Genomic DNA, 23,049 nt, shown 5'->3' with positions numbered 1-23,049 from the left:
TTGGGTTGCGATATTTTGGTTCGCGATATTTTGTTTTAAATTCGGGAAGAGACGAACGACTGCCACTGCACTTCTCCCTCCAAAATAGTTATAATTGTCCCAACAGAAATACCCGCAGCAGATATATGGTACAAGTGCAGTTGTGGGCTCTTTGTTGTTGTTATTCCGTCGTAATGGTCGTCTGCTTCGTGTGCAGGTGTTCGGGTGTGCGCGCTTCCCTATGATAAGCATTCTACTTAATAAATCAGTGTCTGTTGACAATTAGTAATGATTGTGAGTGGATCAGGTGCCTGCTGAGAGACATCCATTCGTCCAAAAATCCGTCTATATATATAGCAATGAGCTGCTGCAACGAATTCTGTACAAAATTCGGATAGAGCACCCCTTCTACCATTGGCCATTGCCACTCTTTGCAGCGCTGCCCACTGCACTGTAACTGCAAGCTGCAGCCGAAGCAGCATCAGGCAGCAGCAGCAGCGTATATGTATGTACACATGTCATTTTATGTAATTGAAAGACTATTCCCCTCATTCTTCGGTTAATCTATGGCTAAATGGCCTTCAATTGGTTTTCGGTTTTTCATCAATTGCTTAGAGAAACGCTGCGCTGGCGCTCTGACCCACTGTCACTCATCGTTTGAATGAATCGCGTATCAAGAACAAAAACAACGACATAAACCAACAAAAGCATCATCAAATTTCCAGATAATAAGGAGACAGACTTTCAAAAACGACTTTCGGACAATTCTGCACAGTTAAAAGTTTTTGTGTGTGCCATTCTTTACTTTCGTGTTTTGTTTTTATTGATCAAATATTTGCGTCGTTCGTGTACGTGTGTTTGTGCGTGTGTGTCGATGTGTCTCGTTGGTTGGAGAGGGCGGAAGGGGGAAGAGGCGGGTGTGGGGCTTTGTGTGTCAATTTTAGTTGCTTCTGCTGCCGCCGCTGTTGTTGCTACGATGGCAGCACACACATGTTTGATACGGTTAACTGTATAACTGTATCGTTATCAGTGGCAATTAAACCGCCCGAAAAGGAGAAATCTGTAAACAAGGGGAGAGGGGTGCGAAGCGATAAGGGACGAGAGCACTCTGTTATGCATTGTTCGGATAACTGTTTAAATCCCGCCTTTAAATCGGCAAGCTGAATGAGAATCGATGATCGATCAGCTGTTACTATTCGACGAGTGCTCTAATCAATCAGCGTCGCGGGTCTATATATAAACACCACCATTGACCATTGACGTTAATTGACCAACAGACAGCGGCTTCCACAGGGGCTGACTGAATGACTGACCCTGCCATCAATTATCACCTCCAGTGTTAAGCCCACTCTTTGTTCGTTTCGCTTCGCGTTCTCTCCGTTCAAGAAGAAGAAAATGAAGAAGAAAGGAAGGGGAACGGACTGAAGCGTGCACTGGAAGGAAGTAAACCGATAACGGCACTCCATCCTCCAATGGAAGGGGGGAGAATGGGAACGAGAACGGACTCCAGCCCCCGATAAAAATAATTAAAAACAGAAACTGACTCCTACCCTGCACTCCACTATGGGAAAATGGGAAATTAAGAGCAGGAACTGTAGCCTGCTGCACCAGAAAGGGATCTAGCCTCCGCTGCCATAATAGGTGGGGGATCTATGTAGCTTCCACTGGAAACAAAGGGGAATGACCACATAAACGGTACTCTAGTCTCCACTGGAGTTAAGGGAGATATTGGGAAGCGAGAGCTTTGACGCAATATTTATTCAATTGATTAAAATGTTGCCATCTTTCGAGTTTATTTTTATTTTTTTTGTTATAGTGTTTGCTTTTGCGACGAAAATTTTCCAATTTACTTAGCTTATTATTCGGGCCACGTTAATGAGATACTACACAATAATTCTGTAAAGAGATTGCGGAGGGGGGCTTATCATTCAGGTGCACACACACACAGACATACACACGTACGTAAAGGAAGGAGTAGGGGTGGGAGGGGAAGTCATTGCCGGGGCCAATTGTGGGGGCAATCGTCGGATTGAGGCGTTTGTAAACCAATTTGCTTAAATCGCTTCTAAGCAAATACCCCAGTCCCCCCAGATACTATGGATTAGATATATGTATGTGTGTATGCTTGATCACGGATAGACATGCCCCACCCCCATTAGTATGGCCATCGGGGCGTTAAATTGCGTTTACACTTGAAAAGAGACGATCCAAATGGCTGCCACGGAACTCAGGGACAGTGAAAATACCTCCAGTGGTTGATATTAATGAAAACTGAAGATGAAACTGGAATAATATATAGGGAATTTATGAATATAGGGAATATAGGGAAATCAAAAGCAGAGAATATTTCCCCTAAAATTATGCCTCCTTTTTTTTTGCACTTGCAGACGCATTTCCATTGAGGAAGGAGACAATCCTTGGAGTCTTAACTAAAGGCAAACCCTAAACCGGCGGAGCCATGAAGTTTGCCGAGCATCTGTCGGCGCACATAACGCCCGAGTGGCGCAAGCAGTACATCAACTATGAGGTGAGTCGTCTTTTAATCCATAATTTGAGAGGGAATCACCAAATGAAACGAAACTCCCGCATTACCTCGTAGGAAATGAAGGCCATGCTGTACTTGGCCGTCGAGGAGGCCCCCTCGGTGGAGAGTGTCGAGGATGATGTGCTGAAGCGTCACTTTGCCAACTTCGACGAGAACTTCTTTCACTACTGCGACAAGGAGCTCAAGAAGATCAATACCTTCTACTCGGAAAAGCTGGCGGAGGCCACACGCAAGTTTGCCAATCTGAATGCGGAGCTAAAGACCTGCATCGAGGAGTCCGAGCGTAGTGCCAAAAAGTCAAAGGGACAGAAGCGTCTGGCCGCCCTGCCCGATCGCAAGGCCCGCGAACTGAAGTTGGCCTTCAGCGAGTTCTATCTGAGCCTCATTCTCCTGCAGAACTATCAGAATCTGAACCACACTGGTTTCCGTAAAATACTCAAGAAGCATGACAAGGTGAGCACTGACCTACACTCCTCTAGAGTTGCAAGAGCAAGAGCCAGAAGCGCCTCTTGGCACCATGAACCTTGACCATCTCTGACCCCCAAATCTTATCTTCTCTTTGCGGCGGCGCAGCTGTTACGCGTTGATACTGGCGCTAAGTGGCGTCAGGAGTACGTGGAGGCGTCGCATTTCTTCACCAACAAAGACATCGACAACATAATCAATGAGACGGAGACGACGGTCACCGGCGAGCTGGAGGGCGGCGATCGCCAGCGGGCGATGAAACGGCTGCGCGTACCGCCGCTGGGGGAGCAGCAGAGTCCGTGGACAACCTTCAAGGTGGGCCTCTTCTCCGGCAGCTTCATTGTCCTGGGCATTGTGGTGGTGCTCTCGGCTATCTTCCACGAGATCAGCGGGGAGAACCTGAAGGTCACATTCCGCCTCTATCGCGGCCCCCTGCTAATCATCGAGTTCATCTTCCTGATCGGCGTGAATATCTACGGCTGGCGGTCATCGGGGGTCAATCATGTGCTCATCTTCGAGCTGGATCCACGCAACCATCTCTCCGAGCAGCATCTCATGGAGCTGGCGGCCATTTTTGGTGTGGTGTGGACGCTCAGCATGCTGAGCTTCCTGTACAGCGCCAGTCTGGCGATTCCGGCGTTTATCAATCCGCTGACACTCACCCTGATCATGGTGCTCTTCCTGGCCAATCCGTTCCATGTGCTGCATCACGATGCTCGCTTTTGGCTGTGGCGGATCACTGGACGCTGCATCTCGGCGCCATTCTTTCACGTGGGTTTCGCCGACTTCTGGCTGGGCGATCAGCTAAACTCTCTGGCCACCGCCATACTGGACTATGAGTATCTCATCTGTTTCTACTTCACCAACGGCAACTGGTCGGAGGCCAAGGATGCCTCCATCTGCATGGAGAAGGACTACATCATCCGGCCGATTGTCAACTGTCTGCCGGCATGGTTCCGTTTCGCCCAATGCCTGCGACGGTATCGCGACTCGCGGGAGGCTTTTCCCCATCTGGTGAATGCCGGCAAATACTCGACCACGTTCCTGGTCGTGATCTTTGCCACCCTCAAGTCTTTCCACAGCCGTGAGTTTGTATATACAAATCTGCAGATCTTTCTGTCTAATTTCTGATCTATTTACCCTGTTTTTAGATAACTATACCAGCACATTCGACAATCCGTATACCTGGCTCTGGATAATCGCCTCGATAGTGTCCTCCTGCTATGCCTACACGTGGGACATCAAGATGGATTGGGGCCTGTTCGACAAGAACGCCGGCGAGAATACCTTTCTGCGGGAAGAGGTTGTCTACTCCTCGACGGTGAGTGTCACTCCCCTTTTAAATACAAAATGTATCATTAATTTCGGTTTTAGGGCTTCTACTATTTTGCAATTGTTGAGGATCTGGCCCTGCGATTCATTTGGGTGCTTTCATTTTATCTGACAGAGATGAAGATTGTTAGCGGCGATATTATGACCTCCATTACGGGCATACTTGAGGTCTTCCGGTACGCACAGATGATTATATGGAGGGAAACCATTGACCCTTAATCATTGCGCTCTTCTTTGTTTTTTGTAGTCGATTTGTGTGGAACTTCTTTCGATTGGAGAACGAGCATCTAAACAATTGCGGCAAGTTCCGAGCGGTGCGTGACATTTCGATTGCGCCGCTCGATTCCTCCGATCAGGCGCTCATACTGCGGATGATGGATGAGTCGGATGGGGTGATCAATCGCTACACGAAGACGAACCGACCCAAGCCGAAGAAGATCAAGGATCCGGAGAAGCGGAGTCTCCTGCAGCCGCGCGGCTCGATGCCCGATCTTCGGATAGATATCGATAGCAAAAAGTTATAGGCAGACCTACGCCAACGCCTCGACCACATTGTGCTTCCCATTGAACGATTTCTGAGAATGTGGTGTTACGACTCTGGTCTAACGATAATTCTAATACTATTATCGACCTTTTTTTTGTTTATCTTTTTTTTGTGCCCATTGTTTAGCTAATTTGTACTATACTATACCCTATTTTACTTAGGTTACGTTAAGTGTACTTAAACGAAACGAAAGGAAACGGAAACCCAAACTTAAGCGCGAACACGCAAGAGAACATAAGAAATAGCGAGAGAGATGTCCAGCAATAACTAGTTTATAAGAATATCCAACTAATTTAGCATTCCATTTACCCGTTTGCTAATTAACAAAGGAACCTCCTACAACCTATTGTAATCCATATACCTAACCATTCCCAATTCATGATTTCAAGCCAAATTTCGGAGAAGATGCGGCAGTATTAGTACTTAGAAAAGGCGAACAAAACTATATAATCCCCAACCAATCTAATCCAATTTCCCCGCCCCTCAAAAAGACATTCCTTTATCTATCAGATATATCGTATATCGTTTACCGTTAGTCAATTTAGTTATCTGTTAACCCGTTATCTGTTATCTGTCTATCCCCAAAAAGTGTTTCGTTTTATATACAATAACTGCAAGAGATCAAAGGAAACCAAAAGAAATATTGTATATACATACATATATACTGCATATATCGCGTATATCGGTAAAGTCTGTGTCTGTGTGTGTGTGCTGTTTTTGGATTATTCTGAATGAGGTGGAATGATAATCTAGTGGTTAACTATAGTTTTCAAAGGTTATTTTTGTTAAAAAAAAAGTAATATTAATATTCACAAGAAAAAAAAACAGACTTGGGAACGTGCAACGTTTTGTATTGTACTTATACATATATCGTATGATATAACATACTATATCTTATATTCTAAATGTAAAATTAAGAGATTTTTCTCTATTTTTTGTTTGCCATAAACTTGCTCGCATTTTGAGCTGCTGCTCCCTCATTTGTATCGTAGATTAAATATTCTATATATAATCGAACAAAAAAGCGAACCAAAAAGGATATGTCTAGATGGATAGTACTAGAGATGGTATATAGCCTCTCCCGAAACAAAGCCCTTCGATCATAATCTTAAGAACATTTATTGTACATAAAACACATACGACACACACACACGCACACACACAAAAACACACAACAGCATGAGAGAGAGAGAGCGCATGCGAGTAACAGAGTAACAAAATAAACGACGCCCCAGGGCGATGCAGCAAATAACATAGACAAAGAGACTCCCCGCCTTCCTTTAGGAAACATTCTCGACGACAGCCGAAACAAGGGCTGTGCCACGCATCACCCAAAACTCGGGATCATTGTGGCTGTCCAAAAGGATGGATAATACGAAATTCGTGGAGTGGCCGGTGGTGGAGAGGACACCGGATCGTTGCTGGGTCTTGTAGAGCGGCGCCTCGTATCGCACCTTCGGTGAGATCTCCAGGCAGGGCATGAACCGAACGACGGGTAGGCGGGTGTACAGCTCCCCGAATTTGGCATCGCATAGGCCGCCCTGCTTGAGGTCCCAGCGGGCGGCCTCGATGAATATCCCGTGGACGTTGATGACGGCATCGGTGCATTCCTCTATATTGCCATACAAGAGTTCGTCCTACAGGGAGGATACCAGAGTATATATAGGGAAGGGATCCTTTTTAGAGGAAAAATACACTTACACTTCTGCTCGCATTGTGGGCCTCAAAGAAGTCCTGCTGCACCAGCTCCCGCTCGACAATGTCAAAGTCGATCTTCAGCGAATCGATGGGCAGCACCCGGCGTCGGGCGTACGTCTGCAGGACGCCCGTGAGGAAGGACTGGGGAAAGAAGAAGCCACTAATCCAGTAGGAGCGCGGCGCCCCGTTCTCCGCCCAGTGCTGGATGAAGTCGATGCGTCGCTGAAAGTCCGTGATATAGTTCGGCAGCGGCTTGACCGAGAGGAAACTTCGCTTGGCCCAGGAGGCTGGCACCAGGTTGGCCAGAAGCGCCTTGAACACGTTCTCCAGTTCCTCGGACATCACCACTAGACCCTTGATGGCCTTGGCCAGATTCACCAGGCTGTCGTGGACGATGCCCAGCGCAATGTTGAAGCGATCGATCTCCTGCACCAGCACCGTTGTCAGCGACGGCACCTGTCCCTTGCTGTCCAGCTGCAAGTATAAAGATCAGAAATATCTGCTTCATGTTGCATCCACGAGAGGGAGGAAACTTCACAACCTACCATCGAGAGGGTGTCGTGGATGGGCTCGCGCTTGATCTTACTGATCAGGGCCTCTTGGATGCGGGCAATCACCTGTAGGCAAATGTCATTCTCCGCCGCCTGACCTTCGTCGGCGGATGAGCGGGGCTGGCCCAGCAGCAGGGTGCTGATGAAGAAGTCCGTCTCCTTGGTCTGAAATACGATATTGGCGTTCTGGTTCATGCCAAAGATCTCCGGATCCTCCAGTACCGGGAAGCCCTGCACAAAGGTCGTGTACTCCGCGAGCGTCTTCTTGCGCGGATCCCGATAGTAGGCGTCGCCCCGACAGTACTTATACTCCGGCTGGATGATGCGCTTCGAGGAAAAGATCATGAGCACCGTGCGCAGACAGCGGAGATCCCAGTAGTCGGTAACACGGCCGCCCCAGGTGATCTCTCCGTTGATGTAGAGGATCGCCTCCCACGGTATGTCGTCGGCAACCTCGCGATCGATGAAGAAGTCGAGCGTCTTGAGGCCGCACTCGCGATCGCTCTCACTGAACTCGTACATGATGTTCCAGCCGAGTGGCCCGAATTTGCGACGCTCCAGTAGCACCGCATGGAACATGCAGAGCCCAAAGACGATGGCCCGCCAGTTGCCGTTCTGGATGTGCTGCTCGAAGAAGTCGCGCTTGAGGTCAGCCAATGCTCCAATCACATTCGCCTTGATCCCCTTGGGGGGCTCGTTGGTGATCTTCACCGAGTTCTGGAGCACGCTGATGGGGAACTCCTTGATGGGCATAGATGAGAGGAAGAGCCGGAATTCGGGATGCGACTTGGTGATGCCCAGCGACAGGTTGCGCACAATCGTCTCCAGGGTGCGCATCCACGAGGTGGCCAAGTGGCAGTTCTGCAGGAAGACCCAGTGGCCCATGCGCAGGCTCTTGTCAATCAGATTCTCGGCCACCGGGCCCTGGCCCTGCCCCAGCGATATCGAATAGTACTTTTCCGTGTACTGCATTTGAGTCGTGAACTTTAAGAAGCCCGACATCGGATCGGAGCCCGTGGACAGCACAAAGATCAGCGGCGTCACCTCGGAGGTGTCCAGGAAGCTGCCAAGAAAGGGAGCATCATTAACAAGTGGATCCAACGGATAGCAATGGAGGGTGATAGCTTACACGGCGCTCAGTTGTGTTCCCGTGGCGGAGACCTCGGTGAAGTACCGGCCAACGGTGGCATGCAGATAGCTGACAACATTCAGCAGGAATCGGGGCTTCCGGAAGATGGCGATGAACATGAGCTTGTGGAAGATGCGCAGCCTCTTGTCCCACTTGTCCGTGGGCGGCTGTTTTGTTTTGGCAAAGTCGAAGATCTCCTTGTTGTCCTGCAGCTGTATGAAGAAGGGCTTGTCAATCTCGCTGCTGAAGCCCGAGAACGTGTCCGGAAAGTTGTCCTCCAGGTAGATGCAGGCATCCCACTCCATCTGGCTGAGCTTTGTGGTCGATGGTTGCTTTTTGGGCCGGATATTTCCGACGGCGCCGCGGGTAAGGAAGCCGAACTCGTCATCGGAGACGCGCTTCTCCTGCCGCTCCACGGACAGGGCCAGCAGGAAGCTGAAAATGATCTTGTGGTTCTCGAACAGGCCACGCGATATGTTGTCATAGATGGCCTTCAGTTCGTCCACCATGAGGACGGAGATGCGCACCTCCACGGTTTGCACGGGGTGCTCTAGGCGCAGGACATTACAGAAGACCTGTGTGAAGTACTTGAGGCTGTACTGGTACATTGGATCGATCTCGGCCAGCCCAGCCACCACGAAGTAGAGAATGGCCCCGCGTGAGGCCAAAATGCGGTAGCGTTCCCGCGACGCTGTGATAATCTTCTCCGTCTCCTCGGTGTCGATCAGGCGAGTGGCAATGATGAGGGATGTTTCCTGCCGGCAGAAGAACGGGTCATTTGGGATCTAAAAGAAGGGATTATCAAGCGACGCACCTTGGCATCGTTGAGGGTCTCCACCAGCTCCTCGTCATCGAGGATGTTGCCCTCTGAGTGGAAAAGCAGCTTCAGCACTTTGTCCTCGAGGCTGAGCAGCTGCTGCTTGTCGGCATTGATTTTCACTACCAGATCGTTGCGTTGCGCCTCCATGGCAGGCAGCTCAATGGCCACAATGTCGCTGGAAAGAGGGAATGGACCTTACATAGTGCAAGTGGCTTTGGGGGGAGGGGATGGATACTCACGCTAGAAGCTGATCCTCGAGGCCGCTTTCGGTGACCAGGAAATTGACCAGCGTCACATTGATGCACACCTCGGGCAGGTAGTGGGGATTGGGCAGCTTAGTGGTCATGTAGAGCTTAAACTTCTCATCGTAGTCGATGACCTGGTCGCCCAGCTTGAGATAGATGCGTCCCTCGTGCTTGTACGTCTCGCGCTGCAGGATGGGCCGCAGGGCCGGATCGATAGTCTCGTCTATCTCCTCGAGCAGCACCGGATAGCCCTGGCGCACGCTGTTCTCCAGGATGCGCATCATGGTTGAGTCGGTCATCTTTACCACTTGGAGGTTGTTATCCTTCTCCATGTTGCGTATCCAGCGATTGGCCTGCTCCTGGGGATCGATCATCAGAGCCCAGCGCAAGGCGCGCGTCGCATAGATGCCATTCTCGATGGAGATGTTATCCTTGGGCAGCCCGTCCACATTCCACTGCCGCATCTCGTACGCATCGCCCAGGACCTTCAGCAGGTTGAACTCGCCGCTGGAGGGGATCTTATTCTCGCGGCACTTGCTCACCCACAGGGCCCCCATGTCGCGCCGATACTCGTGCGAGAATGCCCCCATATAGGCCACACAGGCGGCCGCCACAAGCACATCCCCGGGGACACAGGCCAGATCCGCAGTCAGCGATTTGACCGTCTCCCGCCAGCGGACCTGCTCGTCGGACAGGGCGGAGGTGAGGCGACCGGCGCGATTGATGCGCCCGTAGGTGAGATCGACATTGTCCTGGATCACCTGGAACTCGCGCTGTTTCTCGTCGAGGCTGTCGCGCAGCGTCTGGATCTTGGCCTCGACGGCGGCCAGCTCCTTCTGCTTCTGCCGGAGAACGACCATCACCTCCTTGAGCTCCGATTCGGCGGCCTCCTTGCGCTTGATCTTTGGTTCCACCACCTTGTAGACCTTCGAGAACTTGTCCATCGCGATCACCCACATGCTCACCGATTTGGCCACCTTCGAGACCTTTTCGAATTTCTATAAAAGATAATATTGGGAGAACAGAAGCATCAGCCAAAGACGGGATGGATTTATGACTCTGACAAAATCGTGTACCATAGAAATGTATGGGCGTTACTCGTCTTACTTTTGTCTTTGGATTTGGATAAGGATGGGACTGAGACAGATTAGTCGCAGAACCGAAAGAGTACTTACGGCTGGATTGAAGTCTTTGTGATCGATGTACTTCTTGACCTTCTTCAGGACATCGTCCTTCATGTGCTCCTTGTCGTATTCGAACAGCCGCTTGATGAAGTTAATGTCCGCCATAATGGCTTTGGCCGATGCCCAAGTGGGTCTGCAAGTGGGAGGAGAGAGTCCCTAGAATCACCACTCTCTCTCTCTTTCTGTGTCGAATATGATACTCACTTGGCGCCCAGTAGGATGCACACGGCCTCCATGCAGAACTGCACCAGCGCTGGCGGCGTCGTGAAGGACTTTAGCTCATTGATGTCCGCCTTGGTGAGGCCCTTCAAGGCATCTTCGGCCTCGCGCAGTGCCGGCATTGCAATCTCCAGATCCTTGCCAGCATCCTCGGATATGGCCTGGGCCACGGCCGCCTTCTCCTTGGCATTGGCCTCGTCCTCCATGACGCCCTGCTTGACGGTGTCCGCCTGCTTGGTCTCCGTTGTAAGATTCGCGAGCAGCGACTTCATCATGTCCGATTTCTCGTCCAGCTGGGGTACCATCACCTCCAGCTCCTTCTGCATCACAGCAATCTGTGGGGGGAAAGAACACACGGGTGGGATACGGAGATAGCTGCAGGTATCTGCAGGTCCAGGGACTTACCACTTCGTTGGTCTCCAGTAGCTTGTTGAGGCCATTGGCAATGCGCTTCCGCTTGGCAATGATATCTTGGTTCTTGGTCTTTAGCAGGTTCTGGTAGAGCTTCAGCAGCTCCAGGTAGCTGCTGGGCGTGGTGTAGTAGTGACGTTTCATCTCCTTGTAGAAACGCACCGATGCATCCTCCACAGTCTGCAGAAGAACACATAACAGATTCGAGATCACAGATCAGGCAATAGCTATCCCATACCCTACCTTATGCATGAACACTGTGGTGCTGGCTAGGGAGACGCGATCTTCCATATTTGGGGCAATCTTTGTAAGCAGCCCGAGGGCCACCGAGTAGAGGGCCTCCGTGGGCCAGCTGGTGAACCAATCGATGGTCGTGCAGTTGACCAGCGAGGGGAACATGCGGCAGCGCCGCCGGAAGGCATCGCCCACGGGACTCATCGACATTACCACATGGAGATTGTTGCGCACTCGATTGATGAAGAATTTGTAAATGTCGTCCCGGGTGCAGGTCTAACCAGGGATCAGGATGATCCGTCACTTATCATACGAATGTAAATGGGAATGGGCGGGTCTCCTGTATCCCCATACTCACCTCAGGCTTTTGTACTTCGTTGCAGGGATCGCGGGCATCCAGAATGACCTTCTCGAATTCGTCGCCTTCGAAGAGATTGGGCACCTCGCCCGAGTTAAGGATGTTGTTAATGTCCTCCAGGAATTCCTCCTCTACGATCTGGCTGTCGATCATCAGGAAGGTCACCGGATGGTTATCAATCTGTGGGAAGATCCAAAGAGTATAAGAAACAGCAGAGGCTGATGGCATATCCCGGGATAGGGATGGACCTACCCCTGCGATGCGGTAGAGGACACGCAGATCCTCGTGGAACGCATTCAGATCGTAGTTGCGCCGCATCTCGATCTGCCAGCAGTTGTACTCGTTGACGTGGGAGGCCAATCGTGTGAGGGACTGCTTGCCCATGCCGGCGATGCCCACCAGGAGGCCGTTGCCCCGATCGCTGCGCAGGAGTCGGGCCAGCCGGACGGTGTGCTCCATGGCGTCCTGGAAGAGGATCAGCTTCATGTGCTTGCCCACGGCCATTGAGTTGTAGTCCACGATGTAATCATTTAGGACGCTCTCAAGCTTGGAATGATCCTTGATCTCGTCGTAGATGCGCTCGTTCTTTGGCTTGCCAAAGATCATAAAATCCCCGAAGAGGATCGCCGGCTCGTCGTCCTGGACTACTACGCGCTTGAAGTGCAGCTTGCAGACGTCCTTCATGAGGCTCTTGAACAGGTCCTTGTCGTCCTGGTTGATCAGGCGATCGTGAAAGACGCGCGTAGTCTCGTGGTAGAACAGTCGCAGGATCTGGCTCTCCATATTGTAGTGAAGATTCGTGGCCTGCAGTATGCCCTGAATGCACTTGGACAGATCCCGCAGATTGAAGATGTAATGAGAGCGATCGGGGGTCGGCAGCATCACGTTGGCCACCCGCATGTAGACATCCACGCAGGCAGTCACCATCGGTTCGGAGAGAGCGCGTATAGCGCCGGAGAACGAGCCCAAGAAACCCAAAAGAATGCCATTGAAGATCTGGGTGAGGGTCTCCTCGTTGGGTTTCGGCAGCGAGAACAAAGCAAAGTGCCGCACAAAGCGGGGTGTCAGCGGATTGCGACCGCCCCCGGGCGGGGCACAGGCACAGCCCAGCACCACATCGAGGATCTCCTTCCAGAAGAGCTTCTCCCTGTCGTAGAAGCCCTGGAAGTCGAGAAACTGCCGCAGCAGCTCAATCGCCGCCTGGCTGCCATACGTGTCCAGCTTGGGCATATTCACATCGTCTACAAAAATGATCACCGTCTTGCCAACGGGCGCCCCCAATTGGGTGCGCTTCCGCTTCTCCAGCGGCCCTTCGATCATCTCCTGCGTGCGCACGCTGCTCGTCTGCGCTGAGAAGTTGAGTATCACTGGGATGACCTTGCCCTCGGACAGACGCTTCATGCAACTGATAGCCAGCACTGTCTTGCCCACGCCCGTCTCCCCCGTGAACATCACGGGCATGTTACGCTTGAACAGAAGATCAGCCACATAGCTGGGGAGGAATGGAATGAAATAGAATGATAGATTACCTCTATGAAAACTTCTAGTGGAGGATGCTTACCCGTATTTGGTGGTGTCCACTGTCGGTACCTGCATGTCGTAGTAGGAGATCTGCGAACTGAACTGGAACTTGGGCATTATTTCCAGCCATGAGCCCCAATCGCGGTTCTCCAGATCCACGCGATAGTTCCACATTGAATGCTTGGGCAGGCTATGGTAGATTGGATTTTGGATATGGATTTTATCTCAATAATGTAAGGATTTATCTTTTGGTCTTACTCCATATTCGGATGTTGGGAAATGTTGCGGGACCATTGCTCTTCGTAGCCCACTTTCTCGGCATCCTTGAGGTTCGAGGCAATCGACCAGAGCACGCTCCAGGCAAAGATCTTCGTGAGGAGCTCCTTGGCCGGCTCGTCACCCAATGCCGACCACTTGATGGCCTCCACCTGCGATGAGATGAGGGCACAGCAGAGACGTACCTTGGCATTGGTCACCTGGTGGATGGTGTACACCGCTCGCTTCCGCTCGATCTTCAGGGCCTTCTCGAAATTACCTGTGAACAGTTTATAGAGGAACTCGGCCAGAGCGGCGGGAAGCTTCTGGCGCATCTCCACCTCCCGCCAGGTGTCGATCAGGGGCAGCCAGCCAAGATCGGCGGGGTCCACGTAGACCATGCCGCACCGCGAGACGGTCGCGGGGGAGGCCTGCAGCAGGTCCTGCACCTCGAACAGCATGTGGATCCAGGCGGTGAGCTTGATACGCTCCGAGTTGGCGAGACACAGCATCTTGTTGTCGTCTAGGACCGTGTTTAAGTTCTCAATCCATACAGCATCCACTGGGCCATCGCACATGATCCACTGATGGATTTCATCTGTCAAAGATTCAGTCGTTCGGTTAGAATTCGAAGGATGTAAGGATTATCTACTCTCTCACCTTCTACATTGACGGCTGTGCGCACGGCCAGACCCAGCAGTCCGTCCTGCCACTCCAGCGTCTTGGGATCGACAAAGCCGTACAGCTCGTTCATGGACACCGCCTTGGGGTTCATTGTCTGGATGACAACGGGTCGGAAGTTCGGGTCCTGCACCTCCATCTCGAAGAGCTTGCCCAGCGCAAACTCCAGGGCATGCAGCACGACAGACTTGCCACCGCCCGTAGGACCCACCAGCATCACGCCCCAGCGGACGCACATTGTCTCGTACAGCTGCAGGCACTTGCGTATGGTGGTGGCCACCGGCTGGAGACTCTTCTCCCGCAGACCCATCAGCAAGCACGCTTCAAGATTCGGATGCTGCGAGTCTGGGAGCTCCACGCCCGGGAAAAGATCGCTCAGAATGCCACGGAAGAGGACGGCATCGTCGGCGAGGAACTTAGGTATATTGGAATCACGCAAGGCGGCGATCAGGGTGATGTCCTCGCGCTGATCGGGCGAGGCACGCTTCAGGGCCCCGGCCATGACCAGCACTGACTTGACGGCTCGCATGCCGAAGTCGTAGTGATTCTGTTGGCTGAGCTGCTGGCTGCATAGCTGGTACATCTGGACCATCTTGCGGGCGAGAATTTTGGGATCCTCGAAGCCCTCCGAGTAGAGGATCACTTCGGAGATCAAAGCATAGTCGGGCACCATCATCGAGATGGGGCGGAAGAGGGCCTTCAGATTGTCGGGCAGCTCCGTGCGTCCCGCGTATCCCGGGTTCATCGTGATGAAGACGCAGCACGAGCGATTTATCTTGATCTCGCGACCCTCAAAGACGAATCTGGGGAAAAGGGAGAGGGATTAGCTGCTCGTCCATAAGGGCCATCTGATCTGATCTGCTCTGCTCTTACCGCCTTGCCCTCATGGCCTTGGCCGTTCGGATGGTGATCAACTGCTGGGCAATCACGGACAGGACCTCAATATCGATGCGATTGAACTCGTCGAAGCAGCACCAGGCACCGCACTGGGCCAGACCCGCGAAGAAGCGGCCCATCATCTTGTAGTCGAGGCCATCGGAGCAGTTAAAGACGACGCACTGCTTGGCCAGCGCCTTGGCTAGATCCTTGGTGGTCTCCGTTTTGCCTGTGCCCGCTGGCCCCGCGGGCGCCCCACCCAAATCCATCTGGAAAGCGCCCATCAGACAGAGGTAGCAGCGATCCGTGAGTGGTGTGAGGACCAGGACACCGCCAGCGCCCAGATATTCGTAGTAGTACGGAATGTTGGCGGCCGCCATGCGGGAGTACACGGTCTCCGTTTCGTTCGCCCAGTAGAAGCGCAACATCTTTAGCCAATTGAAGTCGTTGCTGGTGAAGGAAGTGAAGAGAAGATGATCTGAAGAGAACGGATTCGTGCGTTGATTCGTTTGAACTTACGGCTTGCACACCTCCTTTTCGATGAGCATGCGCACCGAGTCCTTGGCATGTACATCGATGGTGATCAGCGCGCAAAGGATCTTCCGCAGCAGCGAGGTGATGCTGCGGCGTGTGAGAGCCGCCAGGGCGCCCAGATCTTTCAGGCACTTTAACTCAAATTTGGACATCTTCTCCAGAATATTGGCTGGATTCTTCTCCTTGTTGTCGAAGATGCGATGAATGTCGGCGGCCCACTGCACCTGGGAGACGGTGAGCACCACCTGATTGGGATGATCCTGGAACCACTCTTCCCGCTCCTTGGCCAAGTAGCACTGATAGCCGAAGCGCATGTACCGCTTCACGGAGACAAACATCGCCTCCTCCACCTTGCTGAGCCACTCCTCGACGGCACCGCGCGCCTTCAGGCCCTTGCCAAACTGCAGCTTCTCGCCCTCGGGCGACAGGTAGGCGATGATATCGTTGGTGGCCACCACCTTGTCATCGCCACTGTCCTTGGAGCCAAACTCCAGGCGGTAGATCGCATCGAAGCACTTGCGCAGATGCGGCTGCACGGCCTGTGGTATGCGGGTCTGGGCCAGAATCTCCAGAAGTTCATCGTTGGACAGGAAGTAGAATCTAATCGGAAGAGGAGGAAGTGAACTCCGCCTATCCACGGAACGTGACGGACCCCTACCTGGGAAAGACCACACGTTTCACCTCCAGATAGGCCTCCAGGCCGCGCGAGATGAGGTCGAGCAGGCGATTGTTCTCCACAAGGGCATCGTACACCTCCACATTGGACATTGTGGGCAGCGCCAGGGAAACTTTCTTGGCCTGGCGGACAATCTCCTTGAAGCTCTTGTCCACCTGAAAGAACATCTTGGCCTCGTTGGGCAACTGGCGCTGAATATCCGCCGAGGCGAAGATAGCCTCCAAGTAGATCCATGCACCCTGACAGTCCATCCAGGCCTCTAGAGGAGAGAGAGAGAGAGCGTTAGGTGAAGATCGAGGAATGGAAGCAGAGGTGTGTCTCTCACCGAAGGTCTTGCCAAATTGATCCATGTCCGTGATCCAATCATCCACCTTGTTCTTGATGGGACCCACAAACTTGGAGGCGGCTATCGTATTGATGTTTACATTGGAATCGTCGAGTATCGCCTGCAGCTCCTCGGTGCCGGCCAGAATGAAGACATCCTTCGCATCGTGATGGGAGACGATGGACAATTCGGTCTCCTTCCAGATCGATTCGATGGTCTTCAGCAAATTCTCGAGTTGCATTTCGCCGGTGGCTTGCGAGGAGATCAGCGTGAGGGCCTCGCCAATGGCCTCGTCATCGAAGGCGTGCACTTCCTCGTACGTGTCAATCACGATGTCCTTCTCCTGGAAGAATTTGCGGCCCAACAGCTCCTCGATCTCTGTCCAGTGGCGCTGTGACAGACAGAAAAGCATAGCATAAGTGTCCAAGGATGTAAGCAACTAAGGGACTGCTGTTCCGGGCACTCACAGCTCGGAGATTGGGATTACGCAGATATCCAATGACGGGGAGTTTCTCCTTGAACGCCTCGGCAGATTTCTGCAGCACCGGCACAATGTTGTTCTCCGGAAGATACTTCTGGAACTGCAGGCAGTTCTTGATCGTTTTCGAGTTCAGTTCGAGCATGTCGGCGACGACCAACGTGTTGAAATCGGCCGCCAGCCATTCGGCGAGAGCCTCCTCCCAATCGTTCATTGTCTTGTATAGGTTCTGCCGCATTCGTATGTCGTAGAAGGCCTGGTCCATTTCCTCGTACATGGTCAGATCAATGCGAAACTCCTTCTGGTAGCCGATGTACTCCTCGGCTCGCTCCTTGCACTGACTCAGGTGGTCCATTAGCGCTTCCAGCTTGTTGTTAACCGAAATCAGTTCGGATTTGGCCTACCGGGAGGGGATACCCAGAGGGGTAAGGATAAGGATACGGATACGGGTAGGCCCTGGATAATACTCACATCCAAGAGCCACGGTTCGAGGGCCTCTACAGCGATCTCGTGTATCTCTTCCTTGAGCGCAAAGATGTCATCCATCATGACCTCCTCAAGTAGATTGATGAATTCCTGCCGCCTCTCTTGAATCTCGAGAAGTGTGTCCTTGGTGCGATTCACATAGTCCTCGGTGTCCATGTAGTCCTCCTTGCGGTCGTCATCGATCGGTATGGAAAAGTCCTTGATGATCAGCAATAGATCGTGCACATAGTCGATACCATTGAATATCTCATCTAGCTCCGTGTTGCACGTGTCCAGGAACCGAATATGACGCACAATATCGAGCGTTTCCTGCGGCTCAAAGCAGATCCGGCCGAAGAAGTCCTGCCCCTCCTCGTACAGCCGCGTCGTCTCTTGCTCGGCCAGCTTGGGCAGGTACAAGGCCAGGACGTTCTGTAGCCGCTGACATACCGGCGTCACCGCATCCTTGAAGTTTGTCTGCGTCAACTTCAGCAGTCCCAGGTACACATACTCCAAGATCCCGTCCAGGGCTCGCACATTGTTGCAATACCGATCGCAGTAGTTGCGCAGCATTGTCAGATCTGTAAAGATACCGATCGATCAGATCATCTGGTTTTGATATTTTTCCTTGGAAAGGACTGCTCACCCCGTTCATTGCTCAATGTTTCAGGATCTGTTTGGGTGTCGATCTCGAAGTTCTCGCGGATGTCGTGGAAACGGTTCGTATAGATGCGAGCCCGATCGAAGGCTTTTCGGAGCAGATAGAAGATATTTTTCCTGTGGCAAAGTGTGCATCGAATTGCAGATGAGTGCGATCCTATGGTATCGGTATCAGGCTTACCGATTGAACTGGAAATTGACATCGGCGCGAAGCAGCCAATTCAGATCGGGAGCGCCCTCGTACAGCACCTCCTCCTGACGTCCCATTATAGATGGCCTGGGGAGATCGTGAAATGAGAGAACAATGAAATATCAAATACATTCGCTCCGTTTCAAGACGGGGACTCACTGTGTGTACTGTTTGAAGTACTGGTCTGTTGTAAATGGGCGAATTTCCAGGACTGTTTCGAGTATCAGGCCGATGATGCGCTGAAATATAATCTTGATCACTTCCTCCGAGGGCTCGATGTCGATGCGATCGGGCAGCAGTCGCAGCATCGCCAGGAAGAAGGGATGCTGCGGACTTTCTGCTGGCCTCTGTCTCTCGACCCGCTTATCCGTCCGACTGTGCCTGGCAATGTCCGCCTCCGTTGGCCCCACCGCATCGTGCACCTCGAAGGAGTGGGCCAGATCCTCGAAGCTCTTGATGGTGACGCGGTACAGCATCTGATAGACCATCATGTCGGAGTATGTCAGAAAGCTGCGGAAGTAGACGAAAGGAGAAGTGAATCTCAGGTCGGATATCAATCTATCAATGGGAGCCCATACTTTGTCAGGGTCTTGCAGAAGGCTCGCTTGCGTGCCCGATCCATAAAGCTGTGTGACTCCCGCATCTTCTTCATCGATGGATAGTAGTTGACCTCATCGTCCGGATAGAAGCCACGCGCCTGTATGGCATCCGTGCAGGCGCGAACTGTCGATTCATTTAATTGGGGTGGGGGATTCATATGTTATATTGGGTATGGGGACTCTGGGTACTCTTCCTCACTCACATATTGTAACGCCGAATTGTGCACGAAAGTCGTGAAAGATCCGATGCAGCTGCTCGTAGATGCGCATATGCGTCTCGAGGAAGTAGAACGGATGCCAGTTTTCAATTTTGCTGATATTCACGAAATTTAGACGCTCCATTTGAACGATCTCGGCGCGCATGCGTAGGATGGCCCTGGCCAGCTGTGGGATCACAATGAAGAGGTTGTTGTGCAGGTAGTCGCGTGCCTCGTTCAGCTTGCGCCATTTGATGGTCTTCTCCCACACCTTGAAGCCCTTCCACAGCCGAAAAATGGAGAACGAACGGATCTGAATGATGCTGAGGAACTGGACAAACTCCTGCTGCCACTGGTCGAGCGGCGTGAAGAAGTTCTCCGAGCAATGCCAGAACGTGACACCGTGCCGCGTCACCGTAAAGAATGGCTCGTACGGATCCAGATCCTCGTACTCCACCTCCCGCAGACTGTACGGCGTGAAGAACTCGCTGTCGTGCGGCAGCATGTAGTCCATGTACACGAACGCATCGTCCTGCCTGGCCCGCATCCGATTGATCACCAGATTGAGATTCGGTATCAGCGAGGCGCCCGTCGTAATCTTGGTGGTGCTGGGGCTCCGAGACCTGTGGGCGATGCTGCCCGCCATCGACCCCGTTTTCTGGAAGTTGAGTCGCGTCTTCCGCGTTTTGGTGGTCGTCGTGTCCCTCGAGGTTGACATTCCACTCAGGACAATCGAGCTGTTTAAGTCCTGCACGTTGCTCGACTCGTGGGTTTCGTCGACTTTGTCGACGTAGGATACGACCAGGTTGACGGCTGGCTCGCTGCCAGCAGCTGAGGGGATCGTCGTACCCGAAACCGTCCCCGGAATGGGAATCTCCTTGGACATTTTTGATTTCGATGAGAAGTCTCTCTATGCTGGCAATAAATTGATATATATTTTATACAGATATACTTATAGTCCGCTCGCCTGACAGATATTCGTGCTTGTTTGTTTTCTGTTTTCTGTTTCCTGTTTTACTGTTGTTGTTGTCGTTGGTGTCCGTCTGGGGTAACGGTTTCCTCGATTCGCGTTGCCATGGAAAAGGCTTTTGCAGCAGCGCTTTCGCCGCAGAGAGCTTTCCAGCATGAGCTTTATTGAGCTTTAGTTTCGAAATATTCCAGGATGGGTCACCAGACCCAAAGAAGTTATCCTGTTGAGAACATCAGAATAATCCGAAATCGGATTCCCATCAAATCCGTATTCCACACACAATATTTATTTCCAAAAGTTTCGACTCGCTCGCATCCTTTATTTTTCCGCTTGGTCCTTACAACACGTTGATCTATCTATGAAGTGTAGACGTGTCTGGGCACTCAACCCACATTGTACGTTGCATCAGTGGATCAGTGTCTGGGACTGCCTGGGGCTCGACAAAACAGTTCCTTACCAATGTGCTAATTGGGTTTATAATAGACCTAAAGTCTTAGCTCAAGTCACTTCCTAACAACCACTGAATAACTGCCTATTTATTTGTAATTATGTGTGTATTTGCATTTGGATTTGGATACTTCTAGTGTATGTATCTCTCTGGTGCCGGACGAGAGTCCAGCCCTCGTTCACCCTGTATGGTCCCTCGATGTGGCATCCGTTAGCGTTGCAGATGCCGACCGTTTAGTTGGGAACTGCACGATCGTCGGGATAGTGCAATGTCACCATTGCCCTCCCGGGTTACAGCTAGGGCCTCTTCCTCCGAGACCTCTCGACAATCGCTGGAGGAAAGGAAGGGGTCTGACTTTGGTTCCATGTCACCCGCAACTATATTCACTAGCGGATTATCTTGGGCGGGGGAGGCGACACCTATTACCTGGGGATCTACCGTTACCTGAATTCGCTGCGACAAATCGGTGTATTCTGGATTACCACTTACTGCCCTCTAGCGTTTGGATTAACAGAAGTCCGCTGGAAGCGACTAGAGATGATTTTTGATATTTAGTTAGTTTGCTTTTAAATGCAGATCGTGGGCGGGCTACTCACTGAAATCGTATTTCATTTAATGGTGCGTACATTATATGGTCGAAATCGGATGTGGAAGATGGCTACATGCGGAAGTAGAGAACTTTTTCTAGCGCAAGCTTCGGGTAACGGTAACTGTGACTGGAATGGGCTTTTGGGTTTCGGCTTCGAATTGGAATTTCGAAAATTCTCTGCATACCGTTGCGGCTGTCTGCGGCGTTGGCCCACTTTCCACCGCTCTCCGGAGTATGGCACGGCTCTTTTATTCCCATCGGCGAACTTCAACTTCTGCAGGACCGGCATTTTGGCACTTTTTTGATGGGGAGGGAGGGAGCGCCGAGTGGGCGGGGTTAGACGATTGTTGCTTCGGTCTGCTTTCGGCTGCGGTCGCTGCTGACCTTCAAATTGAGAGTCGTGACTGCGCTGCCCTGTGTTGTGTCTCTGCGCTGCGCTGCGCTCTCTGCTCTGCTCAGCTTTGGCTATGAGCTTTTGCGCTGCGGTGTGTTGAGCTTTTGTCGATATCGAAAGCGTGATAACGTTGAAGCGTCAACATGCCTGTGCCAGTGCCAGTGCCTGCCGAAAAAGCTCAGGTTGAAAGCATCGCAGCCGCAGCCGCAGCCGCAGCTGCTGCCTTTTCTGCTGCTGCTGTGTCGCGAACAGCGAACAGCGACTGCGGCTGCATTCGTTCCGATTCGGAATCCGTTTCGGGCTCTCTGCCGATTGTCGCCTGCAGAGACGCGGGCATCGTCTGCGTCTGGGTCTCGCACAGACGGTCTCCAGCGCGTCCGCTGCGTCAGTGGGGCCAATAGTCGTTGCGTATACGCCGCGATGTACAGAGCCGCGACACGCGACACGCAAGGCATCGCAGCAGCAGCAGCAGCAGCAGTTAGAGCAGCAGCAGCAGCAGCAGCAGTAGTAGTAGGAGCAGTAGATTCAACCACTGGACCGAACAACCGTTGAGCCGCTCATTGAGCCGCAGTGCCTACTTAGCCGTGCCGTCGTACCCGTCTCCGTCTCCGTATTCGCATTCACACCCGTAATTCGCATCTGCATCCGCAGCAGCCTCCGTCGCGCTTATCCGCAGCAACAGACGCGAAACTCCGACTCCGCGGGGCAGGAAGAGAAAGCATACTTTCTATATCATTCATTGTTTTTTTTTTATTTTTTTTTCTCCATTTTTTTCTGGTGATTCTTATTCGCGTCGCACTCCCCGAAAGAATGCAAGAATGAAGGGGGAAACATCAAAGTTGTTCCCGATTTTATTTTAGAGTTTTTCCGCACAAACCCAAAACTGAATCGTTCCGCTGTGTGTGTCTCGCTCCCGTAACCGATCCATGAGGTAGGTCTCCAAAAGATTCTATAGAATTTTCGCCCTCTGCTTTTTGGCGGCTACTTTTCCGAGTCGATCCATACACATACTCGTTTAGACTGTATATCGGTCTGATTATTATTAATTTTTTGTTGATGTGCGTTTTTATTAATATTTAAAGAGCCATAAAACTGTTGTGACGTAAATACGTAGCCAAAAACAAAACCAAAGAAAATGAAAAAAACAACTCAAAACCGAAATAAAAAAAAAATACACTTTTTTTTTTGACTTAGATATATTCGTATGTGGCGTATATTTTGCGCGTCGCGTCGCATCGTTAAAATGATTTTCATATTCATAACATTGCAGGTCTCCCCATGCCCCATGCCTCATGCCCCACGCCCCTGCCTTCTGGCCCCTGGCCTTTTCCATATTCCGCTCCCTATAGCCACCATATACCATACCATCATTCTCCATATGATCATCCATATCCATTTGCCTCTTTTTTTTTGTAACACTCGTTTGCTCAGACATTTTTCTTCTTTCATTTTTTTCTTCTGATTTCTCATTTGTGAA

General features: G+C 51.7%; 2 protein-coding genes across 2 annotated transcripts; one reads left to right on the top strand and one right to left on the bottom strand.

Annotated features, from left to right (window-relative positions):
• Positions 1-76: 76 nt before the first annotated feature.
• Positions 77-6,117, top strand: LOC6599288 (xenotropic and polytropic retrovirus receptor 1). The gene is made up of 7 exons (XM_002024217.2): positions 77-484; positions 2,367-2,506; positions 2,579-2,977; positions 3,098-4,073; positions 4,141-4,310; positions 4,364-4,497; positions 4,569-6,117. Exons 2-7 carry the CDS (start codon positions 2,438-2,440, stop codon positions 4,843-4,845), a joined length of 2,025 nt encoding a protein of 674 aa, XP_002024253.2. The 5' UTR covers positions 77-484; positions 2,367-2,437; the 3' UTR covers positions 4,846-6,117.
• On the bottom strand, positions 5,969-19,990 carry LOC6599284 (dynein heavy chain 6, axonemal). The gene is made up of 26 exons (XM_026992491.1): positions 19,178-19,990; positions 18,954-19,098; positions 18,535-18,885; positions 18,367-18,462; positions 18,172-18,302; positions 17,532-18,106; positions 17,050-17,460; positions 16,583-16,973; positions 16,240-16,516; positions 15,567-16,181; positions 15,045-15,497; positions 14,151-14,974; positions 13,494-14,088; positions 13,276-13,425; positions 11,967-13,206; positions 11,715-11,894; positions 11,366-11,632; positions 11,117-11,302; positions 10,697-11,046; positions 10,484-10,625; positions 9,303-10,306; positions 9,058-9,238; positions 8,244-8,998; positions 7,109-8,177; positions 6,567-7,037; positions 5,969-6,502 (listed from the first exon to the last, which is right to left on the bottom strand). Exons 1-26 carry the CDS (start codon positions 19,887-19,889, stop codon positions 6,146-6,148), a joined length of 11,928 nt encoding a protein of 3,975 aa, XP_026848292.1. The 5' UTR covers positions 19,890-19,990; the 3' UTR covers positions 5,969-6,145.
• Positions 19,991-23,049: the final 3,059 nt, after the last annotated feature.

The sequence above is a fragment of the Drosophila persimilis genome, unplaced genomic scaffold (assembly GCF_003286085.1).
Source record: "Drosophila persimilis strain 14011-0111.01,24,50 unplaced genomic scaffold, DperRS2 tig00000735-arrow-arrow-pilon, whole genome shotgun sequence".
Classification (NCBI taxonomy): domain Eukaryota; kingdom Metazoa; phylum Arthropoda; class Insecta; order Diptera; family Drosophilidae; genus Drosophila; species Drosophila persimilis.
This window is presented reverse-complemented; position numbering and strand designations above follow the sequence as displayed.

What these genes read in the sequence shown, in the direction of transcription:
- LOC6599284 (XM_026992491.1), bottom strand. Translation starts at nt 19,889, where the DNA reads ATGTCAACCTCGAGGGACACGACGACCACCAAAACGCGGAAGACGCGA. An exon ending in TCCTCTACCGCATCGCAGGG is followed by an intron (nt 11,895 to 11,966) that starts GTAGGTCCATCC and finishes ATCTTCCCACAG; the next exon opens with ATTGATAACCATCCGGTGAC. An exon ending in TCCACGACACCCTCTCGATG is followed by an intron (nt 7,038 to 7,108) that starts GTAGGTTGTGAA and finishes TTATACTTGCAG; the next exon opens with CTGGACAGCAAGGGACAGGT.
- LOC6599288 (XM_002024217.2), top strand. Translation starts at nt 2,438, where the DNA reads ATGAAGTTTGCCGAGCATCTGTCGGCGCACATAACGCCCGAGTGGCGC. An exon ending in TACTCAAGAAGCATGACAAG is followed by an intron (nt 2,978 to 3,097) that starts GTGAGCACTGAC and finishes GCGGCGGCGCAG; the next exon opens with CTGTTACGCGTTGATACTGG. An exon ending in GGCATACTTGAGGTCTTCCG is followed by an intron (nt 4,498 to 4,568) that starts GTACGCACAGAT and finishes TGTTTTTTGTAG; the next exon opens with TCGATTTGTGTGGAACTTCT.